This window comes from Symphalangus syndactylus, chromosome X, assembly GCF_028878055.3.
Source record: "Symphalangus syndactylus isolate Jambi chromosome X, NHGRI_mSymSyn1-v2.1_pri, whole genome shotgun sequence".
NCBI classification, from domain to species: domain Eukaryota; kingdom Metazoa; phylum Chordata; class Mammalia; order Primates; family Hylobatidae; genus Symphalangus; species Symphalangus syndactylus.
Window position 1 is genome coordinate 27,820,001 of NC_072447.2, and position 25,155 is coordinate 27,845,155.

The following is a 25,155-nucleotide window of genomic DNA, read 5'->3' on the forward strand; positions in this document are numbered from 1 at the left end:
TGTTTTTGTGTCTGGCTCACAGCAGTGTTTTCTTTTACAATGATGATCAATTCTGAAGAATTAGGAGCAAACTGAAAACGCTTTAAGAAAGTGAGTGGTAGCAGGAGAAAGAACTAAAATCAAGTTATGCAACAAGGTATTTTTATGTGTGCTTTGTCCAACACAAGGGCAGTGGAGTGCACAGAAATTACATACAAGTAGCTGCATCCCACAAAGCAGTACTGGTACAGAGATACCTCAAAACAAGTTTTAATGAGTAGTGTTCTCATAATATGAGAAAATAATGTCGCAACTCCACCTCGTAGAGAATCCCTTAAACAAATGTCTATCTTATTTTGGTGGCAAGGCCTGAATAGTTGAAAAATACCATATATTATGCATTACAATTAACTTAAAACATCAATTCCTTAAAGGACATTAAAGCCAATTTTTGGAGGTTGGGAGAAACATAGCGAACTTGTCAGCAATTTGTTAGAAACAGAAATTGGAAAGAACTGGGCTCTTCTCGTGTCAAAACTCTACAGGTCTGGGCCAGGTGTGGTGGCTCATGTCTGCAATCCCAGCACTTTGGGAGGCCGAGGGCAGGCAGACCACCTGAGGTCAGGAGTTCGAGACCAGCCTGGGCAACATGGCGAAACCCTGTCTCTACTAAAAATACAAAAATTAGCCTGGCACGGTGGTGCGCACCTATAATCCCAGCTACTTGGGAGGCTGATACGGGAGAATTGCTTGAACCCAGGAGGCAGAGGTTGCAGTGAGCTGAGATCATGTCAACTGCACTCCAGTCTGGGTGACAGAGCAAGACTCTGTCTCAAAAAAATAAATAAATAAATAAGATCCAAATGGTTTTATTTTAAGCATTTGGGATGGTAATCTTTCTTAAAATATATGGTCCATTTCCTTGTCTCAAAAAAAAAAAAAAAAATTCTACGGGTCTGAATGGCAGTATGTTCTCGAGCCAAGCTTGGTTTTTGGAACCATTCTTGACAAGAAGGTCAGGTGGTATCACCTCTGGTGCTGCTTTTCAGCTTCCTGTGTATGGCCACAGTGTCACTGGGGAGGGGAGCATGCAGGCTCAACCCAGCCAGGAAGTGCTGCAGAAGGCCCCTGAAGTGAGGTGCTGCAGACCCAGTGGCAGCAGGAAGACAGGGAAGTAAGGGTCTTTTCTAACCCACTAGGTCCTGATGAAAAACGTGATTCATGAAAACAGCCTGGACTTTCATGGCATTTCAAGGCGGCAATCCACTACAGGTGAACTATGTTTTTATGTGCTTAAGCAGCAGCAATTCATGGTGGGTGCCATAGTGAACTGAGAATGATGGGAATGCCAGAGCGTCATGCTAGTCTGTGCTGAATTAAAGGATGAATAAACATCTTCAAGGACATTCCCTGGCTGGCTTCTATCAGTCTGTGGGCTCCTGAACAAGCCTCATTTAATTGTGGTGGATTTCAGTTACCTTATCTGTCCAGATCTTCCAGTTCTAAAATCATATTATACCATATCATTACAATATCATAAAAATTCTTACGTACTTTGGATTCTGCCTTCCCAGCTGGCAAAAACTCCATTTCAAAAACTGGATTATCATGGTGGCCAACAATTACAAAGTAGAAGCTCCCAGACATGGTCTTCAATATATGGCTCCTAATTAAGTGAAAAATAGTACGTATTTTTAGTAGTCAATCTTCAAATTAAAAAATGACTAATGGGAAGTGTAGAATTCTTTTTTTAATTTAAACCTGACATTGTAGAGTAAGATGCTACTAAGCTTGGCAGTTTCCAGTATACAAGCGAAGATACGTAGCTTCTGGAATAAACAAATTATGTATCTGTGAATCTAATGTATTTTCATAAGTAAACTGGAAGACCTCTAACATGAAATCACAAAGACAACATTCTCATGATCTGACAATATGGCTCATTCAGCTCAAGGGGCCCTAAGTGTCTGGTAGAGTAAGCTGGGCTTCATTTGGACTGGACCAGTTAGTAGCAGCACGGACACCTAGAAGGATTAACAGAAGGTGGTGGTGAGTCAAGGACAATACAGAGTAGTGGGAAGACCAAGGAAGTAATTAGCTTGCCTTAGAAATGTCCAGGAGGCATCCGTCGGGGGACGCTAAAACCAACTCTACCTCATGTCACTTACCTAGAAAGGAGAGACACTGTATCACTGATTCATAGACTGCGTGTGCTGTATTTGTCTTCTTTCTACTTGAAGTATGTGTCCTATAAATATAAGTCTTTGCAAATCTAAGAGCCTATGATATGCCTCTTTATACACCAATTTATAAGAAAGGAAGAGTTTTGTATTCTAGAAAAGATGGAAGAAATAATCCATAAAGGAAGACATTCTGAGGCACTGAGAGATCTTGGAACTAAGTTTAACACATTGGGCCTGGTGCAGTGGCTCACGCCTGTAATCTCAGCACTTTGGAGGGCTGAGATGGGCAGATTGCTTCAGCCCAGGAGTTCGAGACCAGCCTGGGCAACATGGTGAAACTCTATCTCTACATGAAATACAAAAATTAGCCAGGCATGGTGGTATGTGCCTGTAGTCCCAGCTATTCAGGAGGCTGACGCGGGAGGATCACCTGAGCCCAGGGAGGTCAAGGCTGCAGTGAACCGAGATCGCACCACTGCACTCCAGTCTAAGTGACAAAATGAGACCCTGTCTCAAAAAAAAAAAAAAAAAAAAAACAGATTGGCAAAAGAGATAAAACTACAAGAAACTGGGGAAAAAAATATAAGTGATTCCATGGCTTTTAGCACAGATAATTGAAATCTAGATGAATGATGGATGGGTGGGGGCATGGATGGATTTACCCCAAGGTAACCCCACGGTGTGTATTTTTAACACAAGGACTTTGGAGTTAAACAAAGTTAGGTTCAGGTCTAGCTCTGCTACTTACTGGCAGTGTAACCACAGGCAGTCCTTAATTTCCTAATGTCAGTTTTCTCATCTGTTAAATAGTGCTAACACTGTAGCACCTTATGGTGCACTTATGAGGATCACACAATCTAATGCATGTAAAGTACCCAGTACAGTGTCTGACTCACAGTACATGCTCAATTAATGTTATGTAGAATAACATGGAAGACCGTATGCACACTGGGATGTGGTGACTAGTAACTTCTCAACACCGAGTGGAAATCAAGTAAACCAGGAGTTACAGTCAGTCTCCTAGAACATACATGTGAGGTGTGTTAGAAGCCAAGACTTAGCAAGCCTCATTGGGCCTTCTGCTGATTCACACAGAACACACAATGAAATCAGAAGAAATCTGATATGTACTTGCTAATGAATGACACATTTTATAAAGGAAATCAAGGCATGGCTGGCACTTTTTTTTTTTTTTGAGGCGGAGTCTTGCTCTGTCGCCCAGGCTGGAGTGCAGTGGTGCAATCTCGGCTCACTGCAAGCTCCGCCTCCCGGGTTCATGCCATTCTCCTGCCTCAGCCTCTCCGAGTAGCTGGGACTACAGGCGCCCGCCACCATGCCCAGCTAATTTTTTGTATTTTTAGTAGAGACGGGGTTTCACCGTAGTCTCGATCTCCTGACCTCATGATCCGCCCGCCTCGGCCTCCCAAAGTGCTGGGATTACAAGCGTGAGCCACCGTGCCCGGCCACGGCTGGCACTTTTAACTCTAGAATTGGAAGGCCATGACTGTGGAAGAAAAGGCAGATCAGAGACTCCTGGCATGATGAAGTAGGATTTAAAATGCTATTTGGGGCAGGGGTGGAGGGGTGGGGGACTATAGACTGCAGGCCAAATCTAGCCTTGCCCATCCTTTTGCGACCATCTAAGGCTGCTCTCACGCTTCAATGGCAGAGTTAAGCACCCGTGACACAGACCAGCTGTCCCACAAAGCCAACAATATTTACTATCTGGCCCTTTAAAGAAAATATTTGCCCCTGTTTTAGGGGAAAGATAAGAAAAAGGTCCAAACATAAAAAGTGGGTAACAAAGACAAGCTGGAATGATAAAAAAGCTATGCAAAACTAGAAGAACTGGCAATAATTCTCCAAAGTGAAGGGAAGAAGGATAGGGAGTTGAAATTTGAACAAAGTAAACAATGATATCATGAATTCTTGCTGGACTAGATTTCAGAGCTGGAGTTTGCCAAGGGAAGGGCTTCTTTCTTTCTTCAGCACATTTAAGCAGCAGCAAAAAAAAAAAAAAAAAAAAAAAAAAGCAAAAGCAGCAGCAGGAAATATATGTACATATATGTATAAGCGAGATAACATGCATCCCCACACTCACCCCTATATGGAAAGCCACGAATAGGCAAGCAGCATGGCGCTAAGTTAGCAGGAAGACAGAAAGGGAACTCAAAGACCGACTGCATGAGGATGCTGTTACCAACTACCCAGCTGCGCAGAAGATGAGACAGAGCTTTCTTTATATACATTCCATGCTTGACTTCAGCTGCCAATTATTTGATTTTGTAAACAGCTGAAGAACCAAGAAGGGCTGTAGCTTTTCATTCAGTTCTGCCAAGGAAAAACTGACAGGTGAAGTGGAAGAACTGAAAACCCTGGGAGAAAATGACCCCATTGTTTCGGGAGGGGAACAGCTGCAAACACTTAGCAAATACTTGAGGGTATGGAGCAAAGGTAAGACACACACTAGGATTCTGCGCTGTCCAATCTATGGAACTTTCTGCGAGGATGGAAATGTTCTACATCTGTGCTCTCCAATATGTGAGCTAGTGTGGATTAGAAATGTGGCTAGTGTGGGCCAGGCGCGGTGGCTCACGCCTGTAATCCCAGCATTTTGGGAGGCCGAGGTGGGCGGATCACGAGGTCAATGAAATAAAAGAGGACACAAACAAATGGAAGAACATTCCATGCTCATGGATAGGAAGAATCAATATCATTAAAATGGCCATACTGCCCAAGGGTAATTTTTAGATTCACTGCCATTCCCATCAAGCTACCAATGACTTTCTTCACAGAATTGAAAAAAACTACTTTAAAGTTCATATGGAACCAAAAAAGAGCCCACATTGCCAAGTCAATCCTAAGCCAAAAGAAGAAAGGTGGAGGCATCACGCTACCTGACTTCAAACTATACTATAAGGCTACAGTAACCAAAACAGCATGGTACTGGTACTGAAACAGATATATAGACCAATGGAACAGAACAGAGGCCTCAGAAATAACACCACACATCTACAACCATCTGATCTTTGACAAACCTGACAAAAACAAGAAATGGGGACAGGATTCCCTATTTCATAAATGGTGCTGGGAAAACTGGCTAGCCATATGTAGAAAGCTGAAACTGGATCCCTTCCTTACACCTTATACAAAAATTAATTCAAGATGGATTAAAGACTTAAATGTTAGGGCTGGGCATGGTGGCTCAAGCCCGTAATCCCGGCACTTTGGGAGGCTGAGGTGGGCGGATCACCTGAGGTAGGGAGTTCAAGATCAGCCTGACCAACATGGAGGAACCCTGTCTCTACAAAAAAATACAAAATTAGCCGGGCGTGGTGGCACATGCCTGTAATCCCTGCTACTCGGGAGGCTGAGGCAAAAGAATTGCTTGAATCCAGGAGGTGGAGGCTGCGGTGAGTCAAGATTGCACCATTGCACTGCAGCCTGGGCAACAAGAGTGAAACTTCGTCTCAAAAAACAAAAAACAAACAAACAAAAAAGACTTAAATGTTAGACCTAAAACCATACAAACTCTAGAAGAAAACCTAGGCAATACCATTCAGGACACAGGCATGGGCAAGGACTTCATGTCTAAAACACCAAAAGCAATGACAACAAAAGCCAAAATAGACAAATGGGATCTAATAAAACTAAAGAGCTTCTGCACAGCAAAAGAAACTACCATCAGAGTGAACAGGCAACCTACAGAATGGGAGAAAATGTTTGCAATCTACCCCTCTGACAAAGGGCTAATATCTAGAATCTACAAAGAACTCAAACAAATTTACAAGAAAAAAAACAACCCCATCAAAAAGTGGGCAAAGGATATGAACAGAGACTTCTCAAAAGAAGACATCTATGCAGCCAACAGACACATGAAAAAAATGCTCATCACTGGTCATTAGAGAAATGCAAATCAAAACCACAAGGAGATACCATCTCACGCCAGTTAGAATGGCGATCATTAAAAAGTCAGGAAATAACAGATGCTGGAGAGGATGTGGAGAAATAGGAATGCTTTTACACTGTTGGTGGGAGTGTAAATTAGTTCAGTCATTGTGGAAGACAGTGTGGTGATTCCTCAAGGATCTAGAGGTAGAAATACCATTTGACCCAGCAAACTCATTGCTGGGTATATACCCAAAGGATTACAAATCATGCTACTATAAAGACACATGCACACGTATGTTTATTGTGGCACTATTCACAATAGCAAAGACTTGGAATGAACCCAAATGTCCATCAATGATAGACTGGATTAAGAAAATGTGGCACATATACACCATGGAATACTATGCAGCCATAAAAAATGATGAGTTCATGTCCTTTGTAGGGACATGGATGAAGCTGGAAACCATCATTCTGAGCAAACTATCACAAGGACAGAAAACCAAACACTGCACGTTCTCACTCATAGGTGGGAATTGAACAATGAGATCACTTGGACACAGGGCAGGGAATATCACACACTGGGGCCTGTCGGGGTGGGGGGCTAGGGGAGAGATAGCATTAGGAGAAATACCTAATGTAAATGATGAGTTAATGGGTGCAGCAAACCAACATGGCACATGTATACCTATGTATCAAACCTGCATGTTGTGCACATGTACCCTAGAACTTAAAGTATAATTAAAAAAAAAAAGAAAACATCTATAGACATTTCAATAAATCCAAGTCATCAGGTCCTGAAAAATTATATACCTTGGATTAACAAATGTGATTGCATAACTGCTGATCAGTGACACTTTAGAAATTGCAAGAAAAATGCCATATCATCCGCTAGGTTAAATGCTATTCCTATTTTCAGAAACAGGAAAAAGGCTTATCTCCTAGTCTATAACAGGGTACATTCAGAGCGACTAGAACACCAACAGAAACATGTATTGAATGCTTATTTCAGTCAGATGCCATGCCAGGCACTTTTATTATACATTAACTCATTTAATGTGAATCCCTAGATAAAAACAGATTATTCATTCACATACTCCTGGTTGTACTAGAACAAGTCATGCCAAATTTACATTTTTTGTTTCTGAAGGGAGATACGGTAGGTAAACAGAAAGTCATTTTACGAAATATTTTGGTATCTACCTAAGAACAAACTGGAGTCCTGGAGCCTGAGTGAAAATACAGTCTTGCTAGAATGTTGCCCTCCATGAGAGCAGATACACCATTCATCTCATTCACTGTGGTATCCCTAGAGCTACAACAGTGCCAGGGACCCAAAAAGCACTCATTATTTGCTGAATGAGGGATGGCTCATAGCTGACTTGAGTGTCAATACTCGGAGAACATTGGGTGCTCCATGTCAATTTATGGCACAGGGTCTCTAGGAAGGCTTTGAGGTTGACCTTAACCTAGTCTAGCTCAGTATTTGAACCAATAACTTGAATGACGATAACTTATCACATTCAAAGATAACACCAAGGGCAGCTAACTTATTAGAAGGCAGAAGTTAGGATTAAAAAAGATCTGCATGGCTAGGAGAGTAAGGTGAAATTAACAAGATAGAAGTTAAGAGGATAAGAAAGTAAGCCCTGTACTTGGGCTTAAAAATCAACTGTACAAAAGGACAAGGGAAACCTAGATTAAGAACAGTTCATCTACATCAACCCAAAGGTTCTGCAAGCTCAGTAAGAGGCAAAAGTCTGAGAGGTTTGTCCAAAAAGCTAATCAATTCTAGGTGGCATTAAGAGCAAGGTCGAGGAGAATGCTGATGTCCTCTTCAATAATATTATCATCTTTGGGGAAGGTACTCAGTTCTGGGAATCATATTGTAAAAGGATCAATAACTCTGTGTGTTACAGGGGAAGGGAGGGCAGGATCTAGGCTAGGAAATACTCTGGAAACCAGACAAGAGCAACTGAAGGAACAGAGGATGTTTAAACGGAGTGGGGGAGACCTTTTTGGGGTGGAAAGGGAGTGGGGTACAGCACAGTAGTATCTTTAAATACGATAAGCTATCTAATGAAAAAGGGACTTGGCAAGGGATGGCAAATGAGTTTCCTTTCATGAGCTAATTCTAATCAACTGGTAGTGACTGCCAGGAACTGGCGCTGAGAAAGATTCTGAGACTAAGTGTGGTCAGCAGGAAAGAATGCTGTGATCAATTATCCATGTCTGCTATGAATTTGGGGAAGTGCAGTGCCTACAAGAGGGCCAAGTATTTGCTGACTCTGGACTACACAGACTTATTCCAAACCGTTCCATAGGCCAAGCCCAGGGCTGCTCATTTGAAGTCGGGAATCTAGAAACTAAGGGGTGGGTGGAACACCACCAGTGCCAGAGTGGGAGGATGCTCAATGAACTTGGAAGTCCTTTCTCTTATTTTAAGTTGTAGACAAATGCAAGATAAAACTCATGGACTCCAGTTCCAAAGACATCCATTTTTGTAGCAAGCCTCTTTACAGCCTCTGTAGAAGAGCTTCTAGAAAAAGTGCCCTGTGCTCGCGAGAGCAGTGATTTCAGTTGTTCCATAAACCTGGGGTCATGAGACTAAACTGGTATGGCATGGGACATGTCTATTACAATGAGGAGGGGCAGTAGGAATACTACTGATAGGTCTCTAATGTGACATTTTCCTATTAATATTATAAGCAATTTTCCCACCCCTAGAAGTTATGCTAGTTTTTGGAGAACGTTTTATCTAATTATATTCATGTATTCAACTGTGGGACCAAAGGTGGGGGTGGGAGTGAGGGGGTCTTCAGGAGCTTTTTTTTTTTTTTTTAAAACAGTGGACAAGTGATTCTACTTAACAACATTTACAACATATCAACATCTTTTTAGAACACTGTTTTCATCATTTCACTCAAAAGCCTTTGATGCATTTCAGCTACAGGATCACGTACTAGTATTCAAAACAGATTCCCACATTGCTCCACGTGTCTTTTCTCAGCCCTATTGTTCCACCTCTGCTAGCGTTGACTCGTTTACTTATTTTTTTCTCCCAAATTCACTTTGACTGTATCGAGTTCAGAGCTACTATTATTTCTCTCTTCATGCCTGGAATGTTCTCCTTTATTCTGTCTGCAACCACTACCCATCCTTTAAAATCCAACTAAGCCTCTCCTCCTCTTCCATTGTTTCCAACAAAAACCTACAGGTTCCCCACCTCCTATGAAGTCCTGTCACTCTTACTGCCTCTTACTTTAAGTTTTTCACAGCCAAAGATCAAAACTCATTGCACTCATCTTCAATGCTGTACACAAAGCTGACATCCAATTTTGTCCTCACAAGACTTAGATACTGCATAAGGCTTACATTCCCAGCACACAACTCTGGAGTCAGGCTAGATTCCTCACTGTCCCCAAGAAGGTCGTGGCTTTTTTTTTTTTTCTTTTAATGATTCCTTTGCTCATTTTTCCCCTTCCTGTGATGTTCTCCTTTTTGCCCACCAACCGAATCCTACCCATCAAGGCCCTGATAAAGTCACACTTTTTCCACAGAGATGATCTGGATCACTTCCATCTTCAGCCACCTCCCCTTTAAACTCTTTATCCAGTCTACAATGTATCTTAGTTCTTGTTCAATTCTCTGGCTGTAACATTTTCATTATTGCTTCTGAGAGGTTTGGTTCCTTTTCTAATTACATTTAAGCATCATGAGGACTGGCTCACCTTTACCTCACAGCACACAATGGTTGGTACTCTAAAACGTTTAGCTCTGTGGATCTCAACCCGGAGCGATCTTGCTTCCAAGAGGACATCTGGCAATATCTGGAGACATCTTTGGTTGTCACACTTGGGGGAGAAGGTGATACTGACAAAATAGAGAGCAAGGATACAGCTAAACCTACAATGCACAGGACAGCCTCCCAAAACAATCTTCCGGTTCCAAAGGGCAACAGTGCCGCCGTTAAGAAACCCTGGGTTAGCTGAATGACCCAGTGAACCGCGAAACCACAGCCCCCGGAAAGGCGGACGTCTGCAGGTGGAAGGGCTGCGCGGATGAGCCGGCGGAGGGCTGGCAGGTCCGGCCCGGCCACCCCGGGGAGGGGTGGAGGTACAGGACCAACATCCGCGTCACGCAGGGGCTACGAAGTCCTCCAGGGACTCAAAACACCCGCCCCCCACTCGCTCCATTCCCTACCTGCAGTGGGAGGCCGACAACGGAAACGCAATGTCAGTTTCCGCAGAAGAGACCCGCGCTCCGAACCTGTAGCCAGAACGTCGAAGCAGTTCTCGCGATACCCTGGGATGTGCTCTCGCGATACGTAGGTGGAGCTTCCGGCCGGTGCTGGGCAACCAAGCTCCTGCGCCATAGCTCTTCAGCTCGGGAAGGCTGTATTTAGCAAGTTTCCGGAAGTTGCAGGACGGGTTATGAGGCGGTCCTGCCTCGCTGCTTTCAGTCTGTGGTGTCTGGGTCCCCGCCCTCCAGCCGCCTTTGAGTCGTGCCTGGGTTCTCGCCCGTGCCTCAGAACCTCCGAAGAAAGGAAGCTCGCGTGTTTGCTAGAAAACCTAGTTGGGAGTGCGAGGCAGAGAACGTTCGGCACCTTTGTTCCTTCCGAACCCTCGGGGCAGAGGCAGGGCCCTGCTGGGATTCCCCCTCGTCTTGGCCCCAAGCCCGGGCTGGGCAATAAACTCGGGCCACGGCGGGGCGAGCGAGGCGGGCTCCGGAGGAAGCTGACGCCTGATGATGGCTCAGGTAGACACACCTGCCCCTTCTCGGGGACAGGCGGAAATGAAGTCTTGTTTTGTGTTCGTTAAAACTCCTTTCCCCGCTAGGCCTCTTATGGCTTCCCCGGAGGCCACTGGTCTGTTTTCAGACGTTCACGTTCCCTCTGCCCCGCAGGTAACCTGTAACCATTTTGTCTTTTAGTCCAACATGCTCCCCGTGGCTGATGTGTTGAGTCAAGATGAACTGCGCAAAAAGCTATACCAGACGTTTAAGGATCGGGGTATACTGGATACACTCAAGGTATCGGATTTAGGCGTATCTGTGTCATAACAAGTGTAACCTGTAACAGGTAGTTCAAATTCAGTCAAGGTTTAGGTTTTAATAATCGTATGATACATAGATTGTATTAGTGAATTACATTTTTATATTCTCGAATAACTGTATCCTGAAACATTACAGTCTCTTGAAAATGAGAAAATGTTGAGTTTGAGTCGTCTTAAAGGAACATATTCAAATAATTAATTGAACTGACAAGATAGGAGAAGGAAATATTTATATAATGAACACAGTAAGATTAGGCTTGTTTTATAAATATGGCTTATAGGTTCCTAAATTAATAATTGGGTTTGTAATACATTTGGATGAAGGACATTGACACCATATAGAAAGTACTAGTGTACTGCTTAATAATAGTTTGGGAAGTGAAAAATTTCATCTTTGAACTATATTGAAATGTATGAATATTTAATTTGGGCAAGAAATATCTATTAGTATACTTTATATTTGGATTAACAGCCAGGAGTAGGATTAGCTCAACGTGTTTTCATTGCAATATGCATTTCAAAAGCATATTTTACGTTTAAAATACGTAGTTGTATCCTGTGTATGTATCCTTTTTTAATTTATATGGTGAGCATTTCCCTGTTTCCTTAAAAGTTTCTTGAAATCTTCATTTTCAGTGGCAACAGGCTTATCTTTGGATATTTTTGTAATGTATATAGCAGTCCCCTGTTGTTGAATATTTTGGTTATATTCTCCAACAGTCCACAGAGGTGTGATGAAGTGGCAGAATTTTTTCCTGTACTTAATATCCCAATCGTAAGCTGCTGAAATAGGCTTCTAGGGAAGTGAAGTTATGAGTCTGTAAGCGGATCTGGCTAACCACTCGTTTCATTTGGAAGCTGGGGAAAGAAAGCTTTTTCTAGAACCCACTGGACTGCTTGTCTCACGGGGTGAGACAAAGTGTGCAGGGGAAGGTTTCTAACTTCTGGCCATGGATCTAGAACCATTATGGAAATAGAAGGAAGGTTTCCAATGAATGTAACTCATCTGTGTATATCTCTAATGAAACAATCCTGCTGAAATTTCTTTCCCTTGTGTTTCTTTTTTATTTTTGTTTTTATTTTGTGCTAGACACAACTTCGAAACCAGCTAATTCATGAGTTGATGCACCCTGTATTGAGTGGAGAACTGCAACCTCGGTCCATTTCGGTAGAAGGGAGCTCCCTCTTAATAGGCGCCTCTAACTCTTTAGTGGCAGATCACTTACAAAGATGTGGCTATGAATATTCACTTTCTGTTTTCTTTCCAGAAAGTGGTTTGGCAAAAGAAAAGGTAAAGTCTTTCCTTTTCTGTTTCTGAATTTTTTATTAACAGGTTCTTCCTCTGCTGACAGTAAAGTGCCATATGATAGCTAAGTGCTCCTTGACTAGGTCCATTTCTGTTTCCTCTTTGAATTCACATTGTACCTGCACATAATATATTTGTTATATAACAAGTGGGTACTAAATTTGAAATTAATTTCTTGGCATCTCATTTAATCTCATGTAAAACAGTAATATATAGAATCTCTAAATGTTTCAGACCTATAATTGATCTGTCTATCCTCTATCTTGTCTAATAAGACTCTGCCAATCTGCTGAATGTCTACTGTAAGCTTGGCACTGTGATAGGCACACTGCAGATGTTTTATGTGTTACGGATGAGGAACCAGACTCTGGAGAGGTGAATCAATTTGCCCAACGTCAAGTAGTTTTTAAGTGACAATGCGGGGTGGTAAATCTAGATCTCTAACATGAGCTTTTTTTTTCTGCACTAGTTTCTTCAGATGTTTCTCTTCTTTGTAATTAGATAAGTGAGAAATACGTAATTTAAAAAATCTGTGAAGTTCTCAAATATTAAAAAGACTTGTTTTATTTTTTACTACTTTTCTAATTATTTTAACTATATTTCTTCACCATTACTGTTGAACATTAGTACTACTTTATTATTTTAAAAACAGATACAGCAGACTTTCCCTGTGGATATGTGTGTGTGTTTTTTTTTTAATAGACTTTATTTTTTCAGAGCAGTTTTGGGTTTACAGCAAAGTTAAGTGGGAAGTACAGAGAATTCCCATAGACCTGCTGCCCCTACGCACTCATAGCCTCCCTCGCTGTCAACATCTTGCATCAAGGTGGTACATTTGCTACAATCTATAAGCCTACCCTGACATGTCATTATCACCCAAAGGCCATAGTTTATGGCAAAGGTTGCAGTGAGCCGAGATCATGCCACTGCACTCCAGCCTGGGTGACAGAGCGAGACTGTCTCAAAAATAAGATAAATTTCACTCTTGGTGGTGTTCATATGTTTTTACTTTCTTTGTGGTTTCTGTAATTATCCAAAAGTTTCATATTCCAAAGTTTTAATGACACAAAGAAGCTTAGTACAGTATTTGAATGAAAACTTAAATAATTTGCATTTCTTCATAAGCAACCAAATTTTATTTGTCAGCATTAGGAATTTATTTATTTATTTATGTTTTTGAGACAGAGTCTTGCTCTGTCACCCAGGCTGGAGTGCAATGGCGCAATCTTGGCTCACTGCAACCTCTGCCTCCTGGGTTCAAGCAATTCTCCTGCCTTAGCCTCCCAAGTAGCTGGGATTACAGGTGCCCACCACCACACCTGGCTAACTCTTGTATTTTTAGTAGAGACGAGGTTTCACCATGTTGGCCAGGCTGGTCTCGAATCCTGACCCCAGGTGATCTGCCCACCTTAATCTCCCAAAGAGCTGGGATTACAAGCGTGAGCCTTCGTGCCTGGCCTGGAGTTCATTTTTGATACATCATTCTCTAACTTTCTAATCACTTTATACTTTTACTTATTGTGTAATAGTCAATAATATAATTATATAGCAGGAATTAATCCCATTCATACAACTTAAGGTTTCTACTAATGTAAAATGCCCATGCAGAATATTTTCTTTAAAGGAAAACCAATTGAAAACAAGTATCGGTGTTCTCAGAGCAGACATAGTGAATGGTATATACTGTAGTAGAAATATATTTTAATAGCTACCCAAAATGTCTGTTTAACAATATTTTAAGTACACTTTAATTACGGTTTTAAGGACAGTAAAAATTTATTTACATTTTTAAACAATGAATACTTTTTAAAAAATTGTAATTGAATGACCCAGGAACTCAGTCATGTATTCATTGGTTCATCAGATATTTCAGTGTCATCTGTAAGGCATTAAACATTTCTGTTAGGCATATCATCTTTGATGTGAAGTACTTAGAAGTTAATTAGATGATAAAGATATTTTATCCTTTTGACCTTGATATGTTTATAGTAATTTATTTAACAGTGTAAGAAAGAGCTTGAAGTTTGCTTTATTAGCATAGTTATAATCTTATTTAATCTGACGGATGTTTCTTAGTTTCATATTCAGAAACATATCCTAATTTATCATTTAAACACTGATATAAAAATGTGTCTACTTAGTAACCTATTTTTTCTTAAGGTATTTACTATGCAGGATCTATTACAACTCATTAAAATCAACCCTACTTCCAGTCTCTACAAATCACTGGTAAGATGGCTTAGTTTCTGTAATCTACTTTGGTTTGTTAATTATAACTGAATAGCTGAATAAAAGTAAAATATTTTCTTTTAACAGGTTTCAGGATCTGATAAAGAAAATCAAAAAGGTAGGAGCCGTCATCTTTGTAGAGAACAGCAACATTTTTCTATGTACTTTTTCCTCTAAAAGAATGAAGCTAATTTTTAGGGAGAAGAGTAAAATTTAATTTGATTTAAATTATTTGATTTCTGCAGGTCATTTCCCCTATATTTCCATTTTTGTAATAACTTTTAGATATTCAAATAAGAAAACTGCAGACAGTATTAAAGGCCCTACAAACAGGCTGAAAGATACTGTTTGTAAAAATACCCACTGTTGGGAATATTTCTGCAAAAAAAAGAAAAATCTGAAAAAACTAATAACTTTTAGGAAAAGTGTCTTTGTATACTAGGTATCCCTCTTAAGTATAATTGATAGGGTATTAGATATATTAATATTTCCTTAAAGAATGAGAGTTGTGTTCAGTAATGTGTTATATATCTTTTGTTCTTAAATGTTTATACAGGCTGGGCGTGGTGGCTCACGCCTGTAATCCCTGCACTTTGGGAGGCTGAGGCGGGTCGATCACCTGGGGTTGGGAGTTCGAGACCAGCCTGACCAACCTGGAGAAACCCCGTTTCTACTAAAAATACAAAAAAATTAGCAAGGCGTGGTGGCGCATGCTTGTAATCACAGCTACTCAGGAGGCTGAGGCAGGAGAATCGCTTGAACCTGGAAGGCAGAGGTTGTGGTGAGCTGAGATCATGCCATTGCACTCCTGCCTGGGCAGCAAGAGCAAAACTCCGTCTCAAAAAAAAAAAAAAAAATGTTTATATAGACCCAATAAATTGCCTTAATTTTGGCCTTGACAATAACCTTTCATAGAGTCCATAACTACTGTGGGTTTCAGACCATTGGTTGGACTTGATGATGGGCTTTGTAGCATGAACATAAGCTGGCAACTTGGCTTTGATGCATAGTTATTCTTTAGGTCTTTTAAAATAATCTGTTAGTAATAGTCTTTTTGTTTTGGTACACCCTTGGATTTTGTCTGTTGCCTGCACTGCTATCATCCCCACAAGGACATTCATTTATTCATTCATTCATTCACCAATTCATTTAGAACTTAATCATTTGAATACTTATTTTCTGCCAGCCATTAAGTCTGTGACTTAATCGCCAAGTCTCTTGGTAGTAATGTTAGCAGAATATAAATAAATTGGAACACAAGATATTCTGGGCTGCCCGCAAACTAGACCATCCCTACTGAAGTTCGGTATGGTAAATGATCCTATATTCTGTACTCTAAGCACCGTCCAGTGTAACTCTCTGTGATTATGGAAATGTCTGTATCTATGCTGTTTCATGTGGTAGCTGCTAGCCACCTGTGGCTATTGAGCCTTGAAATGTGGCTAGTGTGACTGGATAACTGAATTTTTAATTTACGTTTAATTAGCTACACGTGCATAGTGACTACCATATTAGCATAATTCTGAGGTATATAGCTAGTATCTTTTGCTTAACTATTACTTCAAAAGGAAATTTATGGCTTGAAGGGATATTAAGAAATAATCTATGGGCCAGGCACGGTGGCTCATGCTTGTAATCCCAGCACTTTGGGAGGGCAAACCCAGCTGATCACTTGAGGTCAGGGGTTCGAGACCAGCCTGGCCAACATGGTGAAACCCCATCTCTAATTACAGAAATACAAAAATTAGCCAGGCGTGGTGGCGAGTGCCTGTAATCCCAGCTACTTGGGAGGCTGAGGCAGGAGAATCGCTTGAACCGGAGAGGTGAAGGTTGCGGTGAGCTGAGAGCACCACTGCACTCCAGCCTGGGTGACAGAGCTGGACTCCATCTCAAAAAAAAAAAAAAAAAAAAAATCTGTGTAGTTACTATAGATATATTATCCTTAAAAGTAGTTTTTCCATGGCTGAGTGCAGTGGCTCACACCTGTAATCCCAGCACTTTGGGAGGCTGAGGCAGGCGGATCACGAGGTCAGGAGAGCAAGACCATCCTGGCCAACATGGTGAAACCCTGTCTCTACTAAAATATAAAAAAAAGTTAGCCAGGCGTGGTGGTGTGCACCTGTAGTTCCAGCTATTTGGGAGGCTGAGGCAGGGGAATTGCTTGAACCCAGGAGGCAGAGGTTGCAGTGAGCCGAGATGACGCCACTGCGCTCCAGCCTAGCGAAAGAGCAAGACTCCGTCTCAAAAAAAAAAAAAAAAAAAATAGTTTTTACGCAGTCTCTTTAAATGCATCTGGTTCAGAAAGACATCTGGCCGACAGCCCTTACCAGCTTCACCTAGCATCCCAGTAAAATTTCTGGAAGCCAGAAAAACTATGAGTAGCAGATATGTCAGGCATCCTAGTGCCAAAATTTGGGTAGAACTCTTAGCTAACAATAAAATAGCTCCTGGTAAGATAAAATTTTTTAAAAAATTGGTGTCTTCTAATTAACCAACAGAAAACATGTGGGAAGGTATTGTGTACTTAACCGTTGTCTGTCCCCTGACTCAGAGACCTATGGTCTTATCCTACCGTATCTATGCTCAGGGGGTGCTAAGCTGTTGAATGGCCATGGTACTTTCCCCCCTAGATTCTAGTCACCCATTCTTCCCACTCATAATTTTCCTTTCAGAGATAATGATACCTGTTATGCGTGTCCTTGGGAAGAGATCACCAAACAGGCTTTGTGTGAGCAACAGGGCTGTTTATTCACTTGGGTGCAAGTGGGTTGAGTCCGAAAAGAGAGTCAGTGAAGGGAGGTAGGAGAGGGGCAGCTTTACAGGGCTTGAGTAGGCAGTGGAAAGTTACAGTTAAAGGTGGTTATTTATTGTTAGCAGGGGAGAGGGGTCCCAAGGTGCATGGTGGAGAGATCTTGGGACTCATTGTCCAGAAGAAGAATGTCACAAGGTCGATTGATCAGTTGGGGCAGGGCAGGAACAAGTCATAATGGTGGAATGTCATAAGGTTGATCAATCAATTAAGGCAGGAGCTGTTTCACTTCTTCTGTGGTTTTTTAGCTGGCTCCTGCAGGCCATCTGGATGTATATGTGCAGGTCACGGGGGTTACAGTGGCTGAGCTTTGGCTCAGAGGCCTGACAATATCCAGAAAATGATGTGCACAAAATTTGGATGAGGGAAGAAAATTTGGACATTGGCCCTTTGCTTTTTAGAAGTTAAAATTCTTATCTGCAATTGGCAAAAGAACAGACATGTACATCAATGGGGACAGAATTAGAAAGTCCAGAAATACATCCACACAAATATAGTCAATTGATTTTTTTTTTTAACAAAGGTGCAAAGGCAATTCAATAGAGGAAAGATAGTCTTTTCAACAAGTGGTGCTGTAACAATTGGATATTCATATGCACAAAAATCAGCCTAGACACATCTTATTTATTATACCTTACACAAAAACTAACTCAAAATGAACCATAGACCTAAATCTAAAATGCAAAACTTTAAAACTTCCAGATGAGAACAGTAGAAAGTCTATGTGATCTTGGGTTTCGTGATGAGATGTAACACCAAGAGCAAGATATATGAAAGAAAAAAGTAGGTCAGTTAGACTTTATTAAAATTAAAAACATTTCTGTGAAAGACACTGTTCTTTTTCTTTTGTTTTGTTTTGTTTTTGAGATGGAGTTTCACTCTGCCGCCCAGGCCGGAGTGCAGTGGCGCGACCTCGGCTCACTGCAGCCTCCGCCTCCTGGGTTCAAGTGATTCTCCTGTCTCAGCCTCCTGAGTAGCTGGGACTACAGGCGCCCGTCACCACGCCTGGCTAATTTTTTTGTGTTTTTAATAGAGATGGGGTTCACCATGTTGACCAGGCTGGTCTCGATCCCCTGACTTCAGGTGATCTGCCCGCCTCAGCCTCCCAGAGTGCTGGGATTACAAACGTGAGCCACTGTACCCTGCCAAAAGACACTGTTAAGAGAATGAAAGACCCAATGTCAAAACCCATAGAGCTTTACATCATCAAGAGTGAACGTTAATGTTTGCAAATTTAGGTCAGGTGATCCCAGGATGGTATGCAGACTGTGACAAAATCTGATCCCCTTCCTGAAGGGAGTGGAGATGGGGGAAAAGGTGCTGAGCTAACTAATGTTTTTAGTTCCAAGAAACTAAACATTTCTTAAGTAATTTATGCTTGTGGTTTAAAACAAAGTTTCAAACTAGTCAGAAGGATATAAAGTGAAAGCAAAGTAGCAGTTTCTGCCCGTGTTCTCTAATCTCACACTCCACTGATAACTAGAATTAACAGTTTCTTGTTTATCTTCTAGAATTGTTTGTGGTTAAAACTATGTATTTGTGATTAAAACACAATCAATTGGGATTATATCGTAGATACTGTATGCAGTTTGCTTTTTCTTAATCCAACAATGCATCTTTCTGTAGCAATATAGGCTAATTATTTTTAAAGAATGTATTTAACCCCCTATTGATGGAGATTTGGTTGTTTTATTGTTTGCTTTTTGCCATTACAGGTAACCAGTGTGCAGTATACACCCTTTGTGCCCTTGTGAAAGTATACCTGTGTAAATTCATAGAAGTGGAATGACTAGATTAAAGGGCACATGCATTTCGAATATATATAAGCATTGACAAATTTCTCTTCCAAGTGAATGAGCATAGCTATATATCCACTCCCTTGCCAACACTTAGCATTATACAAGTTTTAATCTTAGCAGTGTTATAGGGAAAATAATGGTTTCTCTGTTGTATTAATTTGCATTTATGATTTTGTTCATTTTTATTCAGCATCTAAAAATTGTGTTCATCTTTGACAATTGTTTTTTTTCTGCAAACTATCCATGTTTTCCCCCATTTTTCTGATTTTTTTTTTTAAACTGATTTGTAAGAGTTCTTTGATGTTATGAAAATGTCATCACTTTAGTCTTGGGTTATGCCTCCATATTATTGCAACTATTTTTCCCAGTGTGTTTTTTTTTATTTTATGCCATATGTAAGTTTTCAGTTTTTATGTAGTTAGATTGATAAATATTTCTCCTTATTCCTTCCAGGTTTTGTATCATGCTTGGGAAGGCCTTTCCTCAGATTTATTAAAAGATATGACTGGGCACCGTGGCTCATGCTTGTGATCCCAGCACTTTGGGAGGCCCAAGCAGGAGGATTGCTTGAGGCCATGAGTTTGAGACTAGCCTGGGCAACATAGCAAGACCCTGTTTATACAAAAAGTAAAATTAGCTGGGCATGGTGGGTGGTGGTGTGCGCCTCTAGTCCCAGCTACCTGGGAGACTGAAGTAGGAGGATTGCTTGAGCCCAGGAGGTCGAGGCCGCAGTGAGCCATGATTACACCACTGCACTCCAGCCTGGGTGACAGAGCAAGACTCTTGTGTCTAAAAAAAAAAAAAGGAAAGATATATAATGTAAAAAATGATAATGTCCTAAAGCTAAGGTTGTAAAAACAGTGACTGAGCAGTGGTTGAAAGCTCTGAAACAAAACTGTATGCATATGTTTTTTAGGTTTTCTTATGCATTTTTTAAAAGAACTGGCAGAATATCATCAAGCTAAAGAGAGTTGTAATATGGAAACTCAGACAAGTTCGACATTTAACAGAGATTCTCTGGGTAATTATAGCCTTCTTTCTTAATTTCAGTTCTGCTGTTTTCATTTTGAATGAAGGAAATTATCTGATTTACCATATTGTGTGATTGCTCCTTGAACTGGAGGGATGCAACCTGCAGGCAACAAGGGAATTCATTTCTTCCGGAATCATCTTGGGGGACCAGGAAGTGCTCTCCAGTGTCATTCCCTAGCCTCATGAATGCCAGGGCTACATTGGCCAAATCATGCAGGGATTCAAAGGCCCATATTCTTCCTTGTTTGTTGAGTTTGACTTCTCTTAACTGGGAGGTTCTTCCTCATGTCTTGTCTAACTTTACAGCCACCCAGTTAGAAGATTATAAACTACTTGCTTTGCAAGGTACTAGAGAAGTCACTGGCTCATCACTTCATTTTATAGTTGAGGAAAGCGAGGTCCTCAGAGAAAGAGCAACTTGGAAACACTTAGTCGGCATCAGAACTAATACTGGAGTCCAAGTTCTCCCATCTATGATCTAGAGCTTTTTGTACTATCCAGCTGGTCTGCAATACCATCCTGTCAGTTTTGTGCTCAGTAGAGATGGGAAACAGCTGTTTAAAATGATATGCTTAATGGATTTCTTAGCCCTTCCTTACTCTTAAATAGTAACTTGCAAGAAGATAAGTTCATAATTCATAAAATGTATTATATGACTATGCCTTTAATTAAATGTAGGTTTAATTCAATTAGAAACATATTACTTGCTAATTATCAAGCAGTGCTGTTCAGTGGTGTGAGCCACATACATAATTTTAAATTTTCTAGTAGCCACATTGAAAAAAGTAAAGAGAAACGAGTGAAATTTGTTTTAATAATATATTTAACCCAATACATCCAAAATATTATTTCAGCATATATTCAGTATAAAAAATACTAAGATATTTCACATTTATTTTTTGCACTGTCTTTGAAATCTCGTGTTTTTTACATTTAAAGCACATCTCAGTTGAGTCTGGTCACATTTGAAGTGTCAATGGCCCCATGTGGCTGGAGAGTCCTGTATTGGACAGCATTTGGAAAATACAGAAAAGTAGATGGAAAAACATGTCTAAAGTCATCCCTACCAGAGATAAACACTATCAATGTTTTAATCTACTTCTGCCAGCCTTTTTCCCCTCTTCACATACTTTTTTGGTGGGCATTATACACGGTTGAGATTGTACTCTGGGTTCAGATTTGCACTTTGCTATGTGGTTGATTCTGATCCATAGTTGGTTTGAGGGCCATGGACTAAGGGAAGAGACAGTAGACCTCACTTTAATCCTGGTTATGCTGTTATGTAGTCACTTATTAAGCTATATCAGCTTTTGTTCTTTATCTGTAAAGGGGAGGCATTGATGTACATGATCTTTGATTCTTTTAAAGTTATTGTTTTGAATGTGTAAGTCAGCTTTAACCGAAGTCCAATAAAGAGCTCTCTGCCTTAGCACTTAGAGAGTAGGAAGAGACTCCAGTATTTTCTGACTTAAACTGTACTCTTGGCTTTCTTTTTCCTCTAACATTTTATGATGAACGTTTTCAAACATTCAGAAAAGTTGAAACAATTTTAGTGAACACTTGTATACCCACGACCTAGATGTCACTATTACACTTGTATTATACTTGCTTCATCATTTTTATCTGTCCATCCATTCATCCACCTTCCTTTTTTTGTATTTCAAAGTAAGTTGCAGATAATCCCTACACTTTCCCCTAAGTATCCTCTTTACTTTTGAACCAGAGGTCTGGCGTCTTACGCACCTGACAATGTTTCTATGTCCTAATTTGATGTGTTATTTTTTAATAGCTGAGAAGCTTCAGCTTATTGATGATCAGTTTGCAGATGCTTACCCTCAGCGTATCAAGTTCGAATCTTTAGAAATAAAGCTAAATGAATATAAGAGAGAAATAGAAGAGCAGCTTCGGGCAGAAATGTGTCAAAAGGTAAGCTTTATCTTGTTACGGTTAACAAGAGTGATGTTTTTGTTTGTCTTCTAAAGTCTTAACCTTAGGTATATGGGAAAATATCTAGAACTTAACGAATGGGACACTGTACTGTTGTGCAAATATTTTTTTATTTCTGATGACATTTGTTTATGCCTTTTGGGTGAATCCAACAAATACAGTGAATGAGATAAAACTAAAGATGAAATAAATATATTTGGACAGAGCATTAATGTTAAATCTAGATGTAGAGAGAGAACTTGTTCCTGTTTTTATAGTATAATAGTTGGTATTTTTAATTTTTTGTGATCAATTTGCAGTTGAAGTTTTTTAAAGATACCGAGATAGCAAAAATTAAAACGGAAGCAAAAAAAAAGTATGAAAAGGAATTAGCCATGTTCCAGAATGATTTTGAGAAAGCTTGTCAAGCAAAATCTGAAGCCCTCGTTCTTCGGGAAAAGAGTACCCTTGAAAGAATTCAAAAGCACCAAGAGGTGGTATTTACAAATATTTTATGGGTTGCTATTTCCTGCAGCTATTAGTAGGTTGGCTCAAGATCCAGGAATAGGATGGTACAGTTAATGGAACAAGGCCCCAGAAGAGCAATAGGGACTGGGGCCAAGAGTGCAAATAGAAGGATGGTCCTTGAAAAGAATACACAAATTTGCTTCCTCTGAGACTGATGGAAAGGCAAGAACTGTGGAGGTGAACAATCAAGTTGGGATTATGAGAAACACCCCAAATAAGCTCCATCTCCTCAGGCAGATTAGAGGGTTAGATCTCGGGTTTTAGGAGCAGATTGGAGGTGCAGAGTAGCTCCTGTGGGTAAGGGAAGAACAGCCCTTTAAAGCAGAGAGGACTGATCACCTGTACTGAGGGCTCAGCTGTGGCTGGGGGAGCCTGGAATTGAGAGAGATCAAACCACGTGCTTGTAGGTGAGTTTTCTGTTCTAGTTCTGGGGAGGATTTGTAAGTATCTCTTTCTGTCCCTTTCAGTGAGGGTGGAAAGATGGAGATGCTTGGGAAGTGGAGCTTTTCAGAGCCTAATTTATTTGACTAGAGAAAGGCAGCCTATTTAATCAAAGATTCTGGGGCTGTCTTGGGTAGTGAAGGGAAGCAGAGGAGAGGGCAGGTGGCTGCTAACCCAGGGGGAAAGGGAGGGTTGAGTGGCAGTCTCAGTGATCAAGGACTCTATCTGGATAGACTAGTAGGTGGAAGAATGAGGATGGTCCAAGAGTACAGAATTGCAGGATGAGGTTTCAGGTGGAGACTAGAAACCAAATGCAGTATGCTGCCATTGGAGAGAGCCATGGAAATGAGCAAGGGTGAAGGTCCCTGGGGTAAAGGAGTCACCACAAGGGTCATCCATGTGGCCATTTGATCTTGTCACTCCAGAAAGTAACTGGACAGGAGACAGAGAGGGTGAGGAGTGAGAGGGAGTCCATGTTGGCAAGCGGGATTGGATCTACTCCTTTAAATCATATTCCTTTCCCAAGGGCGTGTCTTAGACCAAACTAGATTTACAGCACTGTTTCCAACATACATGCAGAACTACTGCTGTCAGATGTTGAAAGTAGGAATGCTTCCCCCTAGTGTCCACTCTTGCTTGGGGCTTCTCAATAAGACCTAGTTGTTTAATGCTAAGGGCACCCCCTCTAAAATTTTGTATAGCATTTCTGGGAATTGGGCTTGCTTCAGCTATAAAAATGAATGTCGGAAGCACATATCTTTGAGATGATTGGATTGTGTTTAGACTAATAACTTCCACCTTCAAGATAGGTGACTGACTAGATCCCTGTTTATTTAACTGATTATCTGAAGGCTTTGAAGAAGATTGTCATCCTCATAAGAAGCACCATATCTTTATTCCCTCACCTGGACTTGCCATCCCCTTCTCTCCCTGATAGAAACCATAGTGTCTTTCAAGACCCAGCTTGGATGTCACCTGGGCGATGCCTTCCCTGACTCCCACTGAGTGACCCATTTAGGCCTCGTTCCTGCATCAGTCTTTATGTACTTCAGTTACAAAATCATCACATCTTAGTGTGATTGTTTCTTACTCCCTGACTAAATTGTGAGGTCTTTAGACATGAGGACTTCATCTGTCTACCTTTTTATACCCCAGTTCCCAGTATGCTGCTTGACATGTCATAGGTAGTTAGTAAATTCTTTCTCTGTGAACACAGAAATGGAAGGATGGCCCATTCTTTTAGGAGTTCATATGAGCTTGCTAACTCTGAGTCATAATGACCCGTGAACTGAAACATTCAGATGACACCACCACTAAAAACCATGGGGATTCAATTCTTTTGGAGTTTTACTGCTGAATGTACATTTTGCTTAATTTTTCTTCCTGGGGAACTTGCCAAAATTTAGGTAAGGGCGCCAGGTGTGGTGGCTCATGCTTGTAGTCCCAGCACCTTGGGAGGCCAAGGCAGGCATATCGCTTGAGTCCAGAAGTTCAAGACCAGCCTGGGCAGCATGGCAAAACCCCATCTTTACAAAAATATAAAAAATCAGCCGGACTTGGTGGCGTGTGCCTGTAGTGCCTGCAGCTACTTGGTAGGCTGAGGTGGGAGGACCCCTTGAGCTTGGGAGGTGGAGGTTGCAGTGAGCCAAGATCACCCCACTGCACTCCAGCCTGCGTGACAGAGTGAGACCCTGTCTCCAAAAAAAAAAAAAAAAAATTTTTTTTTTTTTTAGATAAGAGACTGAGAGATGTTAAAGAACTAAATAGCATAAATTACACATGGCATGTTAGGACTGTAGAGTAATGGTAGTTTAACAATCATTGGGGGAGTAAATTTTTATGCGACTAGAATAGGCAGAAAGCATACCTTGAGTTGGAATCTCTTGAAGGTGAAATTGTTATCCTAAATGCCTGTACTTTGCTTTTTGGAATTTAGGAAGCAGTATATTCATTCAAATCTGTTTTGCCTTCATTAGCTTGC

The 25,155-nt window shown here is 40.9% G+C and overlaps 2 protein-coding genes across 9 annotated transcripts in view; one reads left to right on the forward strand and one right to left on the reverse strand.

Moving 5' to 3' along the window:
- Positions 1-10,331, reverse strand: part of TRAPPC2 (trafficking protein particle complex subunit 2) — a 16,408-nt gene extending 6,077 nt beyond the window's left edge. Inside the window, exons 1-3 of one of the 2 annotated variants that reach the window (XM_055268774.2) lie at positions 10,254-10,331; positions 9,788-9,923; positions 1,534-1,645 (exon numbers count right to left, since the gene is read on the reverse strand). In XM_055268774.2, coding sequence (XP_055124749.1) covers positions 1,534-1,645; positions 9,788-9,870 — 195 coding nt within the window. In that variant the 5' untranslated portion in view covers positions 9,871-9,923; positions 10,254-10,331. The remainder of the gene's footprint in view (positions 1-1,533; positions 1,646-9,787; positions 9,924-10,253) is intronic. The other variant, XM_055268775.2, reaches the window with a different exon arrangement.
- The window catches only part of OFD1 (OFD1 centriole and centriolar satellite protein), a 79,959-nt gene that overhangs the window by 29,059 nt on the left and 25,745 nt on the right, over positions 1-25,155 (forward strand). For 3 of the 7 annotated variants that reach the window (XM_055268752.2, XM_055268753.2, XM_055268757.2), the window contains exons 1-8: positions 10,443-10,808; positions 10,983-11,081; positions 12,195-12,395; positions 14,571-14,639; positions 14,727-14,757; positions 20,164-20,268; positions 22,069-22,205; positions 22,526-22,699. In XM_055268752.2, coding sequence (XP_055124727.1) covers positions 10,797-10,808; positions 10,983-11,081; positions 12,195-12,395; positions 14,571-14,639; positions 14,727-14,757; positions 20,164-20,268; positions 22,069-22,205; positions 22,526-22,699 — 828 coding nt within the window. In that variant the 5' untranslated portion in view covers positions 10,443-10,796. Of the gene's footprint in view, positions 1-10,421; positions 10,809-10,982; positions 11,082-12,194; positions 12,396-14,570; positions 14,640-14,726; positions 14,758-20,163; positions 20,269-22,068; positions 22,206-22,525; positions 22,700-25,155 lie in introns of those variants that run through there. The other 4 variants (XM_055268758.2, XM_063635184.1, XM_055268756.2 and 1 more) reach the window with 4 other exon arrangements.